At 37.2% G+C, this 16,135-nt stretch overlaps 1 protein-coding gene across 1 annotated transcript in view; it reads left to right on the forward strand.

Moving 5' to 3' along the window:
• The window catches only part of GPD2 (glycerol-3-phosphate dehydrogenase 2), a gene marked incomplete at its 5' end in the record, with an annotated part of 95,385 nt that overhangs the window by 1,288 nt on the left and 77,962 nt on the right, over positions 1-16,135 (forward strand). Inside the window, 1 exon segment of the mRNA XM_079131786.1 lies at positions 15,280-15,451. Coding sequence (XP_078987912.1) covers positions 15,280-15,451 — 172 coding nt within the window.

Here is a 16,135-nt window from a genome sequence, read left to right on the forward strand (position 1 = left end):
CCTTGGTTCTTTAAAAGTAAGTGAAAAGATGTTTATTCTGCTGAGGCTATTTCGGAAGTTTGGAACACGGGCATTAAGAGATTACATTACTTTTGCCATCTTTACGCATGTTATCTGAAACGATACTGGAAAATGCCAGTGCCAAAGGTCACGATATCTAATGGTTGTTGCTAAATTTGTATGTGGTGTCTGCCTTTTAACCATAGTAAGCATGTTCTATTAGCAGTACTGTTCCATCTATTTTTTGTTTGATTCCTTTTTAATAATTGATCCTACAGAAAAATAAACAGAAGATACTGCCTTCAAACAACCAAGTTAAGGGTGCATTTTTAAAGGCAAATAAGGACCTGTTGATTCCTAGAATATTTTGTCATTTATCCTTCCTAAGTTAGACATCCTGACTACCCTAGTAGCCAAGTGAAATAGATACCAGCAGCTTCAAGTCATTTAGAATCTTAAGCTGTCAAGTTCTGTTGAAAAAAAACTACTAAAGGCATACTCAGTCAGTGACTTGCGTAAGAATTCAATACTATGCATTTATGTTTTGGGAATTCCTGCCATTTAATACAGTGCCATGAGCATATATTTTGGGGGGTAGTCATTTGCATATAGCTATAGGGATTGGCCAAAAACAAAAACAAAAAAAATCAGTCAAACAAACAAAAATTAACCAGTGACATAAAATGACCACAGGCCTCCCTTAATTCAGCTGTCTTCTTTCAGAAAGGATCTGCCAATCAGAATCATTCTAGGAGAGGAATTTTCCTGACTTCAGTAGTTCAGAAAATCTGTCCCTGAAAACATATTAATTGGCTACATTTTTGTTGTGCAAACTGTGTCCTTAAATGTGACTATTATTCTCTATTTTATATATAAGAGTTTGCATTTTCTCCTTCCTTCCTTTCTCCCTTTCTCTCTCTATTTCTTTTTTTCGTATCAGGATTGAACCCTAGGGTCTCTCTACTACCAGCTATATCTCCACCATTTCCTATTTTATTTGACACAGGATTTCACTTAGTTTTCCAGGCTTGGCCTCACAATTGTGATCCTACAGTCTCGTCCTCCAGAGTACTGGAATTACAGGTGTACGGCTACCACACCTAGCATAGTTTTCTAATTTTCTTTTCTTTTTTTAATTAAAATTTTTTAAAAATTTTTACAGACTGCATTTTGATCTTTTGGTACACAAATAGGGTACAACTTTTCATTTCTATGGTTATCACAATGTAGATTCACACCATTCATGTAATCATACATATACATAGATAATACTGTGTTCATTCTAACTATCTTTCCCTCCCCCCCGCCACCCCCATTTTCCTCTACACCATCCAAAGTTCCTTCATTCTTCTCCCCCCCCACCACCCCATCTCATTTTATATCATGATCCAATTACCAGAGAAAACATTTGACCTTTGTTTTTTGGGTTTGGCCTATTCCAACTTCATCCATTTACCAGCAAATGCCATAATTTTATTCTTCTTTATGACTGAGTAATATTCCATTGTGTATATATACCACAGTTTCTTTATCCATTCATCTATTGAAGGGCATCTAGGTTGATTCCACAATCTAGCTATTGTGAATTGAGCTGCTATGAACATTGATGTGACTGCATCAATGTGATATGCTGATTTTAAGTCCTTTGGGTATAAACTGAGGAGTGGGATAGCTGGATCAAATGGTGGGCCCATTTCAAGTGTTCTGAGGAATCTCCATACTGCTTTCCAGACTGGCTGCACCAGTTTGCAACTCTACCAGCAGTGTATAAGAGTGCCTCTTTCCCCACATCTATGTCAACACTTATTATTGCTTGTGTTCTTGATAATAGCCATTCTAATTGGAGTTAGATGAAATCTTAGGGTGGTTTTAATTTGCATTTCTTTAATTACTAGGTATGATGAGCACTTCATTTGTTGATCATCTGTATATCTTCTTCTGTGAAGTGTCTGCCCAGTTCCTTAGCCCATTTATTGATTGGGTTCTTTGTATTTTGGGTATAAGGTTTTTTATGTTCTTTATAAACTTTGGAGATTAGTGCTCTGTCTGAAGTGTGTGTGGAAAAGATATTCTCCCACTGTGTAGTTTCTCTTTTCACATTATTGATTGTTTCCTTTGCTGAGAGAAAGCTTTTTAATTTGAATCTATCCCATTTATTGATTCTTGTTTTTATTTCTTGCGCTATGGGGGCTGGGGCTGTGGCTCAGTGGTAGAGCGCTTGCCTGGCATGTTTGAGGCCCTGGATTCGATCCTCAGCACTGCATATAAATATATTAATTAAATAAAGGTCCATTGACAACTTAAAAAGAAAACAGAAAAAATTTTTTCTAATTTTCTGAAATGGTTTCAACTGACAAGCTTCCTTCTTTTTAAGTAGGAGTTGGTAGTGAATCCCAGGATAAGGATAGTCCTAGAACACTGGTCTCATAGACTTCAAGTCCTGAAAATTGTCCCGCATTGCTGTGCTCTGTCTCCTGGCTTCTGGGCTTGGGTGTCATTGGTATTCCTATACAAGCCTTCCTTCTTAAAACTCAGGCAGGAATGCATTCCAAATACAAATAGGTGGATTCTAAAACATGAGTACACCTTCTGAAACATGTTGGTGATGAGACAGTGCGATAGCAGTGATTAGCAGCAGTCCAGCGAACAAAAAATCCTGTGTAGTCAATTCTCAATTGTAGCTTGTATTTTAGGGGAAAAAAAAAAATGGAAGTTTGTCCTGGGTTTTTTTCTTTTTCTTTTTCTTGTTTTGCCTATACTGGGGTCAAATCTAGTGTCCTTGAGCATGTTAGGCAACACTCCACCCAAGCTATGTATACTTTAAAAAAAATTTAATGGAAGACATGATGAAATTGAATAAAATGTGACTGCTACCTAACCATTGGACTCAATGCAACTAAGGTGAGGATTAGAGACCTTTGTGGCAACTGGTGTTTCTGGAGTGGGGCAGAGGTTGGAAAAAGTTGGTGATTGACTGTTTCCTTCACTTTTCTTCATTACAAACACATTGTTAGCATTTATCTTGTGTTTATCGTTGATGAATAGTGCCCATCCTGGACTCAAGTGAAACCTAAAATTTTTTTCTTTTCAGTCAAATAGTCAGTTTTAAAGATAGGGGGGCTGGGTGTAGCGGCACATGCCTGTAATCCCAGCAACTCAGGAGGCTCAGGAAGGAGAATCTCAAGTTCAAAGGCAAGCCTCAGCAACTTAGTGAGGCCCTAAGCCCTAAGTCTCACTAAGTGAGACCCTGTTAGAGATGTGATTCAATGGTAAAGAACTCCTGGGCTAAGTCCCCTAGTAAAGAAATAAAAAATAAAAGAAATGGGGGAGTGCCAGGGTCATCATAGCACAGGAGAGGATTGTTACTATTATTTTTTTCTTATAGAGTGGGGAACCAAATCTTCAATTTCATTGATGAAGTTGTTGAGGGAAAGGATATGAATGTTGCTGAGTTCTTTTGACTGTGTCCACCCACATGAACAGGGTTTGTGGTCACAGAATGCATCCATGTTCAGGCTCTCTTTCCTTAGGCATCTAAGATTGGTTTTTAGAGTAGTTCTTGGAGTGGCTTCCTATTCTTTTCATTTATTTCCTCTCTTTTTATCATCTCAACTGTTAAGTAACTGACTAACACAAAGGGCATCTCCATCTTTTTCTCCTCAGACCAGACATATGCCAAGGGGCAGAGGCTGTCTCAATCCTGCCTAGGAGGTAGCAGGCAGATACCTCTATGGTAGTATGGAGATATTTGAGAGCATGTTGATTGTGATTCACTTATTTAGTAAGGTTGGTTTAATAAAATAATAATTTTTAGTTTGGAATGGACCTCTTATCCAGTATAACAGTAGGTGAAAGTGGTTGTCCTTTCATTGGTGGCATTGGGGGAGGGTGCTCCTTTTTCTAATTCCAAGTTGGTAGAATGGAGTGGAAGAGGGGAAATTTGCAGAAGGAGATGGCTTGGAGTACTTGCAAGGCAGGTAAACCTTTTGAGGAGCCGAAATGAAGAGTATGAAAGTCAGGGTGGTAACAGGGCTCCCCAGGGATCTGAGAAGGGTGGGGTTGGCCAGGGAGAACAAAATAAGAATAGGGGTTTCTTTTCTTTTTTCTATTCTTTTCATTATAGATCAAGGGCATTTTTGAAACTTTTTTTCTTTTTAAACTCAACATTTAATTCATACCTTTTAGGTTCTAACTGGAAAAACTGATGTGATAGTGTGGGCTTCTCTTTAACCCCACTGGTGTGACTGATGTAACAAAGCTCTATTTAGGTCTGAGGTGGGCCTTCTCTTGTAGCACATGAGAGGTTTGTACCTTCCATTACCCACTTTGGAGGTGCAGTGGGCTATGTGAGCTGGCTCTGAGGTGAAGCCTGAGAACCACTGAGAACTTTCAGAAAGCCCGGATGTGAAAGACTTTTTTTTCTTCTTCTTTTCTTTCCTGCACCATACATAGGCAGGGAGTGGGCTTCAGAATATGAAAATCACGATTTTTTTTCAATGTGAGAAGTGATCTTATTAAAATCAAGGAACAGAGAAATTCTTATTGATTCACATTTGCTTCAAGAGCAACCTGACAGGCTAAGAGTGTGATCATTGGCCAAAGTCTGTCTGGCCCCAATACCTTGCTCAGCTCCTTAGCAACCTAATGACTACAGGCAAGTTTATTACATTCTCCGAGCCCTTCTGTAAAAATGGATAAAGTGGGCCCTGATAGGATTTTTGAAGAGCAAGGGGGTGCATGAATAGTTAACATTCACATTCACATTTTTTTTTTTTAATCCAGGGGTGCTTAACCACTGAACCACATCCTCAGTGCCCCCACTCCCAACTTTAAAAAATTTTTTCATTTTGAAACAAAGTCTCACTAGGTTGTTGAGGGTGGCTTTGAACTTGCAATCCTCCTGCTTGAGTCTCCTGAGCTGCTGGGATTGCAGTAGTGCTCCACCAGCTCATTCACAGAGATTTTGAGAACATTGTTCTAATTTGTATTTCAGTCTCTCCCACTCAATATATTATTTTGTAAGAGATTCTAACAGAGCGGTGCTTTTTATTGGTAGTACAAGGACACTAAAGTTGTTTTTTTTTTTTTTTTTTATTTTTCCCACTAAAGTTTTTAAGTCAATAGCAGAAGATAAGACTGAATGGAAAGTAAAAAGCAGAAAGATGAACTCTAGTTAAAAAAAGATCTACTTCAGGATTTATGTTAATGGCTCCCCAAATGAAAACACATTTAGGTTCCTAAATGTGCCCACTATATGAATGGGACTATTTTTTGGCGAACCTGTTATTGTGCATAGTTTATGAAAATTTTTGGAACTCTGATTTCTTCATAAAGCAAGGATAAGGTTGCTTTGCTCCCAGGTTTTTTTCCCCACCAAACATTTAACCAGTCAGGGCATACAAGTTACTGATCACAGTGCCTGGCCCATAGCAGGTCTTTAGTATCAGTTATATTTCTTCCCTTCTCTCAATATGGGATATTAGCATTTGAAATTGACTTAGTCATTGAGTATAATAAAAATGTAGCACTAGATTTCTTACAATAGCGGGGCTTTTGATTGATATAATTTGCTTATATTAATGACTGTACAGAGAAACTGGTAGAGGTAGAGAAACTTGAGGTTTAAATGAGTATCAGATGAAGAGAAATCAAAATCATAAAGTAGAACATTTACTACAAGATGTCAGTTAAGAAACAATTTAATAAAAGTTCCATGTAAGTGTCACTTTTCAGCCATATCTTTGAATGTAAATGATTTTTGAACACCCTTGCTATCTTTAAGAATTTAATCTCAGAAATACACTTCTGGTTCCCAAGCTAAGGAATATCTGTTTACTTGAAATCAGTATAAATCTTTCTGGGTATTGATATAGCTGATATTATCATGTGATACATTTGCTTTCTGTTTACCAGGTTGCATTTAATTTTGTATGTCAATTCAGGCTACCAGACTTGTTTGTTTTCCCTGAGTAAATAATCTACCATCTCCAGAGGCATTTTTTTTTTTCATACATTTACAAGCAGATTTTTCTTTAAAAAATCATACTGTAAAACTGTTGTAAAAACAAATGTTCTTAAACAGTCTTTATTTTTGTTAATTTATAAAATTCTTTTGTGGAGCATAGCTGAAACTTTGTGCCCTTTGACCAACACCTCCCCATTGTCCTCCACGCCCCAACTCTGGCCACTGGTAACAACCATTGTCCTCTGCTTCTTTGGGTTTAACTGTTTTAGAATCCACAGGTAAGTAAGATCATGTAGAATTTTTCTTTCCATGTTTGGTTTATTATACTTAGCATAATATCCTTCAGGTCCATCCAGGTCTTTATAAATGACAGGATTTCCTTCTTTTCTAGGGTGTATTCCAACATATGCGTATGCCACATTTCTTTACTCATTCATGCACTGATGGACATTTAAGTCATTTCCTTATCTTGGCTATTGTGAACACAATGTGAATATGTTCTTCATGTGGTATCCAACTAGTTCCACAACCAGAATTGGGACTGTAGTGTTAGATACCACATGAAAAATATCTGCAAAGGTGGAGAGAGAATTAGCAGTTGAGCAATAGGCTTCTTGTTCTACCCACCTACTTAAGCGACCATCAGTATCAACATTAGGAAGGCAGAAATGCCCCTGCACCATCTTCTGGGTTTGCATTTGATGATATGTCTTTCTGAAGTTTTGTTTGTATGGATTTATTTTTCTGCAAATGATGGCACCTCACCCATTAGGAGAAGATACAGAACTATTTATGAACTGTATCAAAGTAGATGAATTATAAATCTTGAGTTTCAGTGACAAGCATATCTCATAGTATTTGTTGGAGTAAGCTCACTGGTGACATAAGCAATCTCCAAAGTTCAGTGACTTTATGATAAAGAAGATTATTTCTGTCAGGTGTGGTGCATTTGTAATCCCAGTGACTCAGGGTGCTGAGGCAGGAGGATTGAAAGTTTGATGACAGATTTAGCAATTAAATGTGACCTCTTTCAAAATATAAAATAAAAGGAACTAGGGATGTCACTTATTGATAGACTGCCTCTGGGTTTCATCCCCAGTACAGGAAAAAAAAAAAAAAAGTTTATTTCTTGCTCACCTTGCAGTTCAATGTATAGGTGAAGGACCTATTTCTTATGATAATTCAGGGATCTATGTCTCTTGATTTGTACCACTCTGCCATGCTATACCACTTTGCTGCCCCATTGGGTCATTTCCAGTGCAATGCAACCTAGTAGTAGTCCCTAGAAGAAGAGAAACAGTTTCGTTAACCATCCAGCCATTATACGTGTCCTGAATTTAGTTTCTGATCTAGTTGACAAATGAGCTGTATTTCTTTTGATGAGAGTTTTATTGTTAGGGTTCATGCCAAAGACAGTATCATTCATTTGCTTCTACTATTTAGAACTCTGTGCATAGATTCCTGGAAGGACTGTTTTTCTCCTAGAAATACAACTAAATGTGTTGGGAATGTGCCTGATATCTAAAACTTGATGAGGATTCTGAATACTCTGTATTTTAGATAAGGCCAGTTGAAACTATTCTTAACCACTCTATATGGTTAACTGTTTCTTCAGAGGCATGTTTCATCAAAGCACTAAAATTATGCAGACAGAGCTGGAAATGTTCTCTGAAGAGCATCCTATCATCTTCCTTCTAATTTTAGTTTTTATTTAACACTTAGCCCCCAAAGTGGGGCCACGGCAATATCTTTGAGTTATAGCTCACATCAGGCCTTCGAGGAGTTTGTGATGCTATTTTGTTGCTGGCATACAAAATCAGTGAGGTTAACTGTACTTCTATAGGTCACACAGTGAGTCAACGACTAAGCTATGATTAGCATTGACAGCTGGTGAGCTGCTAGGCTGTTGCTAACTGAGCAACATTGACATTCATTTTGATTTGACTTTGCATTTCATTTTCAACTATTTATTCACTTTAAGGCCTCTTTAAGAAACTTTTTAGGGATATTGTGGGACCAAGAAAACTTTCTATAAATGCTTAGGGGAGAGTCCTTTAATTTCCCTCTCTTCCCATATTCTGGCTTAATAGTTAAATTATGTGTAGCTAGGAAAACTTCATCTAGGTAGTTGTGTAAATTAAGGAGAAAATATATGCTTTAAATAAAAGTTAGTGACACCAATTTTACTTTATGTTTTTGCAATTTGTGAGTTTGAGACCTAATTATATGATGACCAGTACAAACTAAATAAATTATGTCTGATGAAGTAATTCACAGAGAAATGGAGTGTGTGTCACAGATTTTATTGCACACTATTTATAATATAAGGTTAAAGTGTAGATGAGGGCCACCTGGATTATAAGCTCAGAACTAGTCATATGATTCAGTGGGTCAGTGTTTTACTCATATGAGAAGGATGGGGGATGAGTGAGCATTTTTTCAGTACTGGATCTTTGTGTATGCTTTAGACAAAGTGCTGTTTTGTAGATCCCTGGTTGTCAACTCCACTGCTTTGTGTCTGGCTGTAGGCTAGCAGATGCCTACAGAACTTCTGATTTCACTGACTGCATGGATAGTTCTGTGTTGTTGCTGGTACCAGGGTGATTGACTGACCTAGGGACCCAAGGAAGCTGTCTGTTGGGACAAAGATGACCTCACATGGCTAAGGACATGGGATTTGGAGTCAAATCAGGGACAGATTCTGATTCTCTTAATTACTCACCCAAAGGATAAATAAATTTGGTTTCCTCACTGTCAAAGTATCCTCCCTTCCATGGTATTTGTGACACCCAAGGAGCTAACCTGTTAGGCGTGTGCAGGCTAGCAGGCTGCTAGGCAAACAGTGATCCTGTCTTCTTCCCTTCTGTCCTCCCCAATCCCAGGCTTACTGTCTATATCCTCACTTTTTAGGGAAGTGGGTTAGAATTAAAGAACAATGTCAAGTTTAGAAATTTCCCAAACACCTATTTTGTGCTTTAAAAAGTACTTATTTTAAAACAAATACTGCATGTCCCTAAACCTCAGATCATGTAGTCATTTATGATGTTGTTATTTGAAGTATATTCAGACAGAGCCAAGAATTTTCTTCCCATTTTCTTCTATCAAATTAGTTTGATAATTTAATATTGTTTGGATATATTCAGAGTAACAGATAAAAGAGCCTAAATGAGTCCTTCTCAAGATGAGTTATAGCTACTTATCAACTGGACAGCACCTTCAAGGTAAACTAGAGCTCTCTTCCCAGTCACCTAGAAAGAGGCTTGTCTTGTTTTTTCTAGTCTGGTGTTCTCAGTGGAGAATGAGAGGCCACCCATTACTGACTATTTACAGAATAATCATGAGTCCCTCACTGAATATGTTTACAATGAAAAAATGTTGCTTACTGTCATGTAAGTACAAGAAAAACCATCAGTGTTTTAGAATCACCAGTGATTCAAGAGGTGAATAAGGCCATTAAAGCATCTCAGAATTCCACTGTATGGAGAGCTGGTTGATTTTTCCTTCCAGGAATATTGCAATCTGGTTATTCTTTTTCAGTGATAACAAAACAGGAAGCAATTTCTCTTAAATCTAACTGATTCCACTGATTGAACCATATACAACGGGAGACAGTGAGAATGATAGCTGCAGTCTGAACTGATTTGCATGAAACCCTATTTATACTCCAATTATTACTGTACATGATTACAGGACAACCTGGCTGTTAATTGCCTGTGGTCTTTAAATATGCCACTTCTTTCAGAAATAGACACTAATTATAGATCTTGTTTTCAGGGTCCTCACCCGAAGTTGCAAAATGTCCTAGGATTTTTTTTTTTTTTTTTTAATTTGCAAGTCTAATGGTGCACAGACATAAGTAAAACTGATTTCATTCTGAATCTTGTTCAGGGTGATATTCTCTGGTTGCAAACTCTCAAAGATTAAGGATTTGGCTTGCGTTCTATTTAGATGTTCATTGTAAACCTCTTAATGAGAATTGTATGTATTTTATTATCAAAACCTGGAGGAATTTTTTTCCTTTTTTTGGCACGGAACTGAGTATTGAACTGGGGTACTCTAATACTGGCTACATCCCAACTCTTTTATTTTTTATTTTATGGCAAGTTCTCACTAGGTGCCAAGGCTGGATTTGAACTTGTGTCCTCCTGCCTCAGCCACCAGAGTAGCTGAGATTACAGGTGTGTGCCACTACACCAGGCTCAGAATACTGGAGGAATTTTATCTTTTTTAAATGTAGATGAAAATTAGTTTATGAGGTGAAAAATGTACATATTTCCTCCCCACAAAATAGCATTGGATGCTACATTAAGATTTTAGATATTATTCCCCATTCCACAAGGTAAGATTTGTTTTGGAGCTGGCATTGAAAATTATGCTTGAAAAAACCAGTTTGTTTTACCTTGGACTTATCTTTTTTTTTTTCATCAATGGCTGAATTAAGTTATCAATCTGAATCTGGCAGTGCTAGAGTTGTTCCCATGCGTAGGGCCAGGACTCATGTGCCTGCAGGAGACAGAAACTGCAAGGTAGGAGTGTGAAGCCAGAGAGTGAGCATCCTGGATAAATAAGAAACCTACCTAGGGCCACACTTGATTTATAGCACATATTCTCAGGTAGAAAGAACAATTTAAAAATACTGGTTGGACTGGTTATGTTCACTCATTTTTTTTTGAGAGAGTAGGGTGCTGAAGGGAGAAAGCATGCTTGTATGACTTCTGGTTGTAACACATGCCATTCCCACTTCCGTTCTGGATTTGATCACCTAAGGCTGATGCCTCCTAGTCTTGACTTGCTCTAGCTATCATTTCCAGGAAGCCTTAGGTCTGGATAAGAGATGCCTCTTGTGCCTGTTTTAGCCTCTCCTCAAACTTTAATTCTTTGGTAATTAATATTATAATTGTGTCCTGATCTTTTTCCTTTTGTCCCCTAGCCTGTAAAATCCTTGAGGGCTTCCAGATGATGGTGAGTGGAGAGAGTCCTCAGACATGAGGGTTTTGTTCTCTCAGGTGATTCAGACCAGGTGGCCATTCCAAGATTTCTCCCAGAACTTCTGGGTTAGTCCTTCAGTGAGATCTGATCTCCAGGATTCCTATTTAAATCCTACTGCCTTAGAAGGAGACAGAGGAGAGGGCAGGTCTGGGGCCACGAAGACCTCTTCTCTTAAAGCGTGCTGTTACTTAGCACTACTGTTTTAGTATTCCTGTTGCCTTTCTCTTCGTTTCCCCAGAATTCAACATATTCTAGAGAAGTAGAGTGCAGATGTGTTTTTGTGACTCAAAGCCATATGAAGCCAAAATGAGTCTTTCTCCTGTCATAATTATAAGTAGGGCCTTAGGCTGTGTTTTACTGCCATCTAAATAAATGTGGTTGCTAGTTTCTCAGTTGCAACACTTTCCAGCTTTTATGAAAGAAATAAACAAAAATAGATGTTATTTTAAAAGTAGTGTCAGAATTAAATAAATTACCCTCACAGTGTGTATATTTAAAAAAAAAAATATGAAGGGACTGTTTAGTAAAGCCGCTATAACAAGCACGCCCCCCAATCATTAAGCAGTAAATAAAAGGAAGCTTTTCCCTGCATTTGGCAATGAATATATCTCCTAATGTTTTAACTATTAGTCTGTATTTTCAATTTTTTCTCAAAGTGTATGGAACTCGCATGAGTGGGTAGTGTAAGCCTTATTAGTCTCTGGTGCCAGGCTGTGTAGGTTCAATTCCCAGCTCTAAACCATGAACTGGCTGTATAATTATGGGAGAGTTACCATCTCTGCATCTAGTTATTTCTTTCTATAAAAGGGAGATTATAGTAGTACCAGACTCACAATGTTATTATGAGGATTATATGAGTTGAAAAAAACAAAACCTTATAAAAGTATTTGGCCACTTGAAGTGCGATGTACACATTTGCTTATGTGTTTTTTAAAGGCAAGTTTATTGAGGTATAACTTAGGGTAACAGTTTTTAAAGTGTCCTTTCTATATGTACGGTATATAACGACACCACACTCAAGCTTACATTGTACCTGTCATCAAGCCCTTTGTAGTCAGTCTTTCCCTAGATTCTGGCAACCACTGATCTGTTTTCTGACCCTATACTTGTACTTTTACAGAATGAATTATACCAGAATCATCAGCAATGTAGTATGTAGATCTCTGAGTCTGCTCTTTTACTTTAGCGTGGGGATTGGTAGATTTTTCGGGTAAGAGACAGATAGTACGTGTTTTAGGCTTGCAGGCCATATAGTCTGTGCTGTAACTACTCAACTCAGCTTTGCAGTCATAGACAGAAGTAAATGTATTGATCAGCAAGGTTGTGTTCCACAAATACTTGCTTACAAAAAACAAGTGGCAGCCAGATTTCAGCTAAAGACTAATTTGCCAGGTCCTGATTTAGCACAATGGCCTTCATGTTTTCGTGTGCATCAGTATTTTTTTTTTTTTTTTATTTTTTAATTTCATTGCTGATTATTTCCATTCCATCAATACACTGTAGTTTAGGTCATTCACAAGATGAAGGATATGGCTGTTTTTTTTTTCCACCCTCAGTTTTTGGGGTAATTATAACTGAAAGTCATTGTAAATCTTTGCTGGCAGGTTTCTGTGTGGAACACAGGGTTTCCTTTCTTTTGAGTAATTATCCAGGATGCTGATTGCTGGGTTGTATGGTAAGTGTATGCACACCTTTGAAGAGACTCCTAATTCATTTTCCAAAATGGCCTGCACTACTTTGCATTTCTAAGGCAAGATGAGAAAGCTCCAATTGTGAGGCATTCTCAACAGCACTTTGGTATTGTCTTCTGTTTTTAAAAATTTCAGTCACTAGAAAAGACTGTGAAGGTCTGGGACACAGATGAAAAGATGTGACCTAAATTAAGTTGGAAACTCTTGAAGGGTTTTACACATGGAAAGTAACATTATTTGGATTTTTAAATGATTACTCAAGTTTACAGTGTAGAGAATGATTTGGAAGGAGGCAGGGTGGGTGGGTGAAAGATATCTGGGAGGGTAATGACATTAGTATAGGGGAGAGGGAAGATGCCTTGACTTGAAAGGGTGACAGTGAAGAGGAAGAAGTGACTATATGAGAGAATTTTTCAGGAGGTAGAATTGATAGGACTCAGTGATTGGTCAGATATGGGGTTTAAGAAAGTGGAAACTCTCCTGAATGCTTCCAGAATTTCTGGCACATGCAGCCACATGAATAATGTCACCCTTACTGAGATGAGGGACACTGGCTTGGAAGTTTGGAAAGATAAAGTTATCAGACCAATTTTGAAATGCATGTGAAATATCCAAAAGAAAGTTGCCAATTAATCAGTTGGATATCTGAGTTCCAGAGTGGGAACGGAATTAGAAGTCATTGTGGGATAAGGGATATTTGATGATAAATGGGGTAGATGAGAGTCTCTAGAGAAAGCTCCTAATGATCTGAGAAGAGTGACCTATAACACACCCAAAAGGAGTATGGGTGATTAATGTTGAGCAGTTGAGTGACATTCAAGAAAACTGAGGGTGAGTGGTTCAGGGATATTAGAGAGAAACATGCAGCCATGAGTGACCAATTAGTTGTGTGCTGTTGGTTGTAGGAGAGTAGTGAGCATTTGTCTTGGTGGCAATGATGATGATGTGAAATACGGATTAGAGTTGAGGCTTGAGTAAGGAGTAGGACAGTAGAAAAACAAGGGCTTACAGATCTTTCAAAAATCACTAGGATGACTATTAGAAACTTATGAAAGGTGTCATTTTTAATTTCTAAGATAAGAGAGGTTGGAACATGCTGGGTGGAAGGGTGAGGCAGGGGGTGAAGACATGAGGAACAGTGTAGCCAGTGGGCATGACTGATGTCCCATCAGGTCTAGCCTGCCTGCTGAAGGAGAAACCCCAGTCCCTAAGTTTAATATTCATAGTTGGAAGTAGAATAGGGGAGATGTTAGTGTTACCAGGTTCTAATGAACTGTATCATAATATGGTCTTTAAACTTATTTTTTGAGTATTTCTAGAGAAGTTACCAAGCAGAAAATGTCAGTAATTATTTTGATGTGTGAAATGCTCTGGTGGTTTAGTCACTTGTCAGTCTCATGTCCAAGTTCTACCCATCTGTCATGGCGCAGTTGAAACCCTCAAATGAAAGGCTCTCCCTCCCTTGTCTGAAATGGTCATAAGCCCGGTGGGTGGTTTTTTTTTTTTTTTTTTTTACTCTTTTTACTCTATTTTGACATTTATTCTTTCTACATACTTTATGTATATTCTGTGTATAGTTGGTTGTGTGTATTTTTTTAATTTTTCTACTTCTCATTAGATGAGGGAAAGATCATAGTTAAAAGAGTATCTAGCAGTTATAATTTATTTAGTTTGTTACCTTAATTCTATGTGAAGATAAATGTGAGGAAGTAGTTATTAGCAAATAATTAGAAAGAGTTATATGCCAAATAGAATTTTTGTGGTTTGCACCTGAGTTAGTGGCTTAAAAATTTATGATACCTGATTATAACCTTTGTTTTTATGATACTTAGCAAGATCCAGTTTGAAAGTTTCCTTGTTATATACTACTAAGGTGTAAAATTATTAAATAATAATAGTTAACAACAATGGCTATTGAACAGTACGGTGTAATTTAACTGTGAGTTTTAATATCCATTATTCCATTCAAACTGAAGAAACCCAGAGATGCAGAAATAGATATATCACAGGAGTGATATAACTAAAATCTTTGAAAAATATCATTCCCATTGGACATAGCTGATTATTTAAACTGGACAGTAACTACACAGATTCTTTTGATTATAGTAATTAAACTTATAGACACTGATCTCTAGAATATATTTTGTCATGAGAATTGGAGGGATAGGAACATGTACTTAAAGAAATTATGGAAAGACATAAAACTGCTTTTTTTCCTCCTTTCATGTAGTCTCAGCACATTTAAATGTTATCTGAATGAATTTTTGCTACTGGGTAAAATATTTCCTCTGTTACCCTATAAATTATCTTTAAAGTATTTTGGAATTGCTGTATAGTGGTGGAAATAATAGAATTTGGCTGTATTTGAAATCAAAACAAGAAATTTAGATATTTAATCTCAAACCAGTTGTTCTATGGCTAAATGGTTGAAATTTGTGAAAAGAAATACACCTAGCAGACGCCCCCGAACCCTATCCCAAGGCATTTAGTCCTATAACTCTGTGTGAACTGTGGACTGTGGTCTCACTCCGGTGTTCTTTATCTCCAGTGCAGATTTCTGTTTCTATTATGCTGTAAGATTTATTAAACTGGCCTTTTAGATGATCAACTGAAAATGGTCTGCTTTTACATCAGGTGAACCTGGCCTATGTGGAAGCAGCAGAGTACTTTACAGAACCTGTTAACAGGGAACCTCCTTCCAGGGAAGCTCAACTACTAACTTTGAAGAACACATCTGAGTTTGATATCCTTGTTATTGGAGGAGGAGCAACAGGAAGTGGGTGTGCACTAGATGCCGTCACCAGAGGTAAGTCTGCTGTAATGGACGTAAGGTAAAGGCACAATCCTTGTTCCATGTAGAAATATGAATGATATATATTACACGCTAGTGAAGTCACATTTCTGTTGGTGTTTCTTAGTTTTACTTCCTTGAGAAGTACCTTTGCAATTTTTAAAATATAAGCACTGCTCAAATTTAAAACAAATGACTTGTTTTCACTTCAGTGATTTTAAATAAAAAGTAAACATTATATTCTTGAAAATTTGATTTGATGTTCTACTTTTTTTCCTAATGCATAATAAATACATTTGTATGTAATAAAAATGTTTGCGTATCACCTGAAATCACACATAGGTCAGTCAAGGGCTAGAAAAGATTTATTAAAATGAAGTATTCTATTAAAAAATAATTCTTTTTATTTATGAAAATTCTCTCTTCCAGTGAAGTAAGCACTGCAGTTTGTGAAAGTCCAGTTTATGTGCATAAATGATGGAAAAGACAGTGACTAACATAGTCCTATTTCAGCTACCCTATCTGCTACTGGTTAGCATTAGAAAAGACTTAAAGAAAAGATCCCTAAAAATGAAAACATAGCATAACAAATAAAGAAAGACATTTTAGTATGGAACTCCAGTGCTTTTACATAAGATATATGTAATAAAATAATGTCAAGGAAATCTGGGTACATATTCTGACTCAGTTTATCAGGCA

Source organism: Sciurus vulgaris, assembly GCF_902686455.1.
Source record: "Sciurus vulgaris genome assembly, chromosome: 3".
Classification (NCBI taxonomy): Eukaryota; Metazoa; Chordata; class Mammalia; order Rodentia; family Sciuridae; genus Sciurus; species Sciurus vulgaris.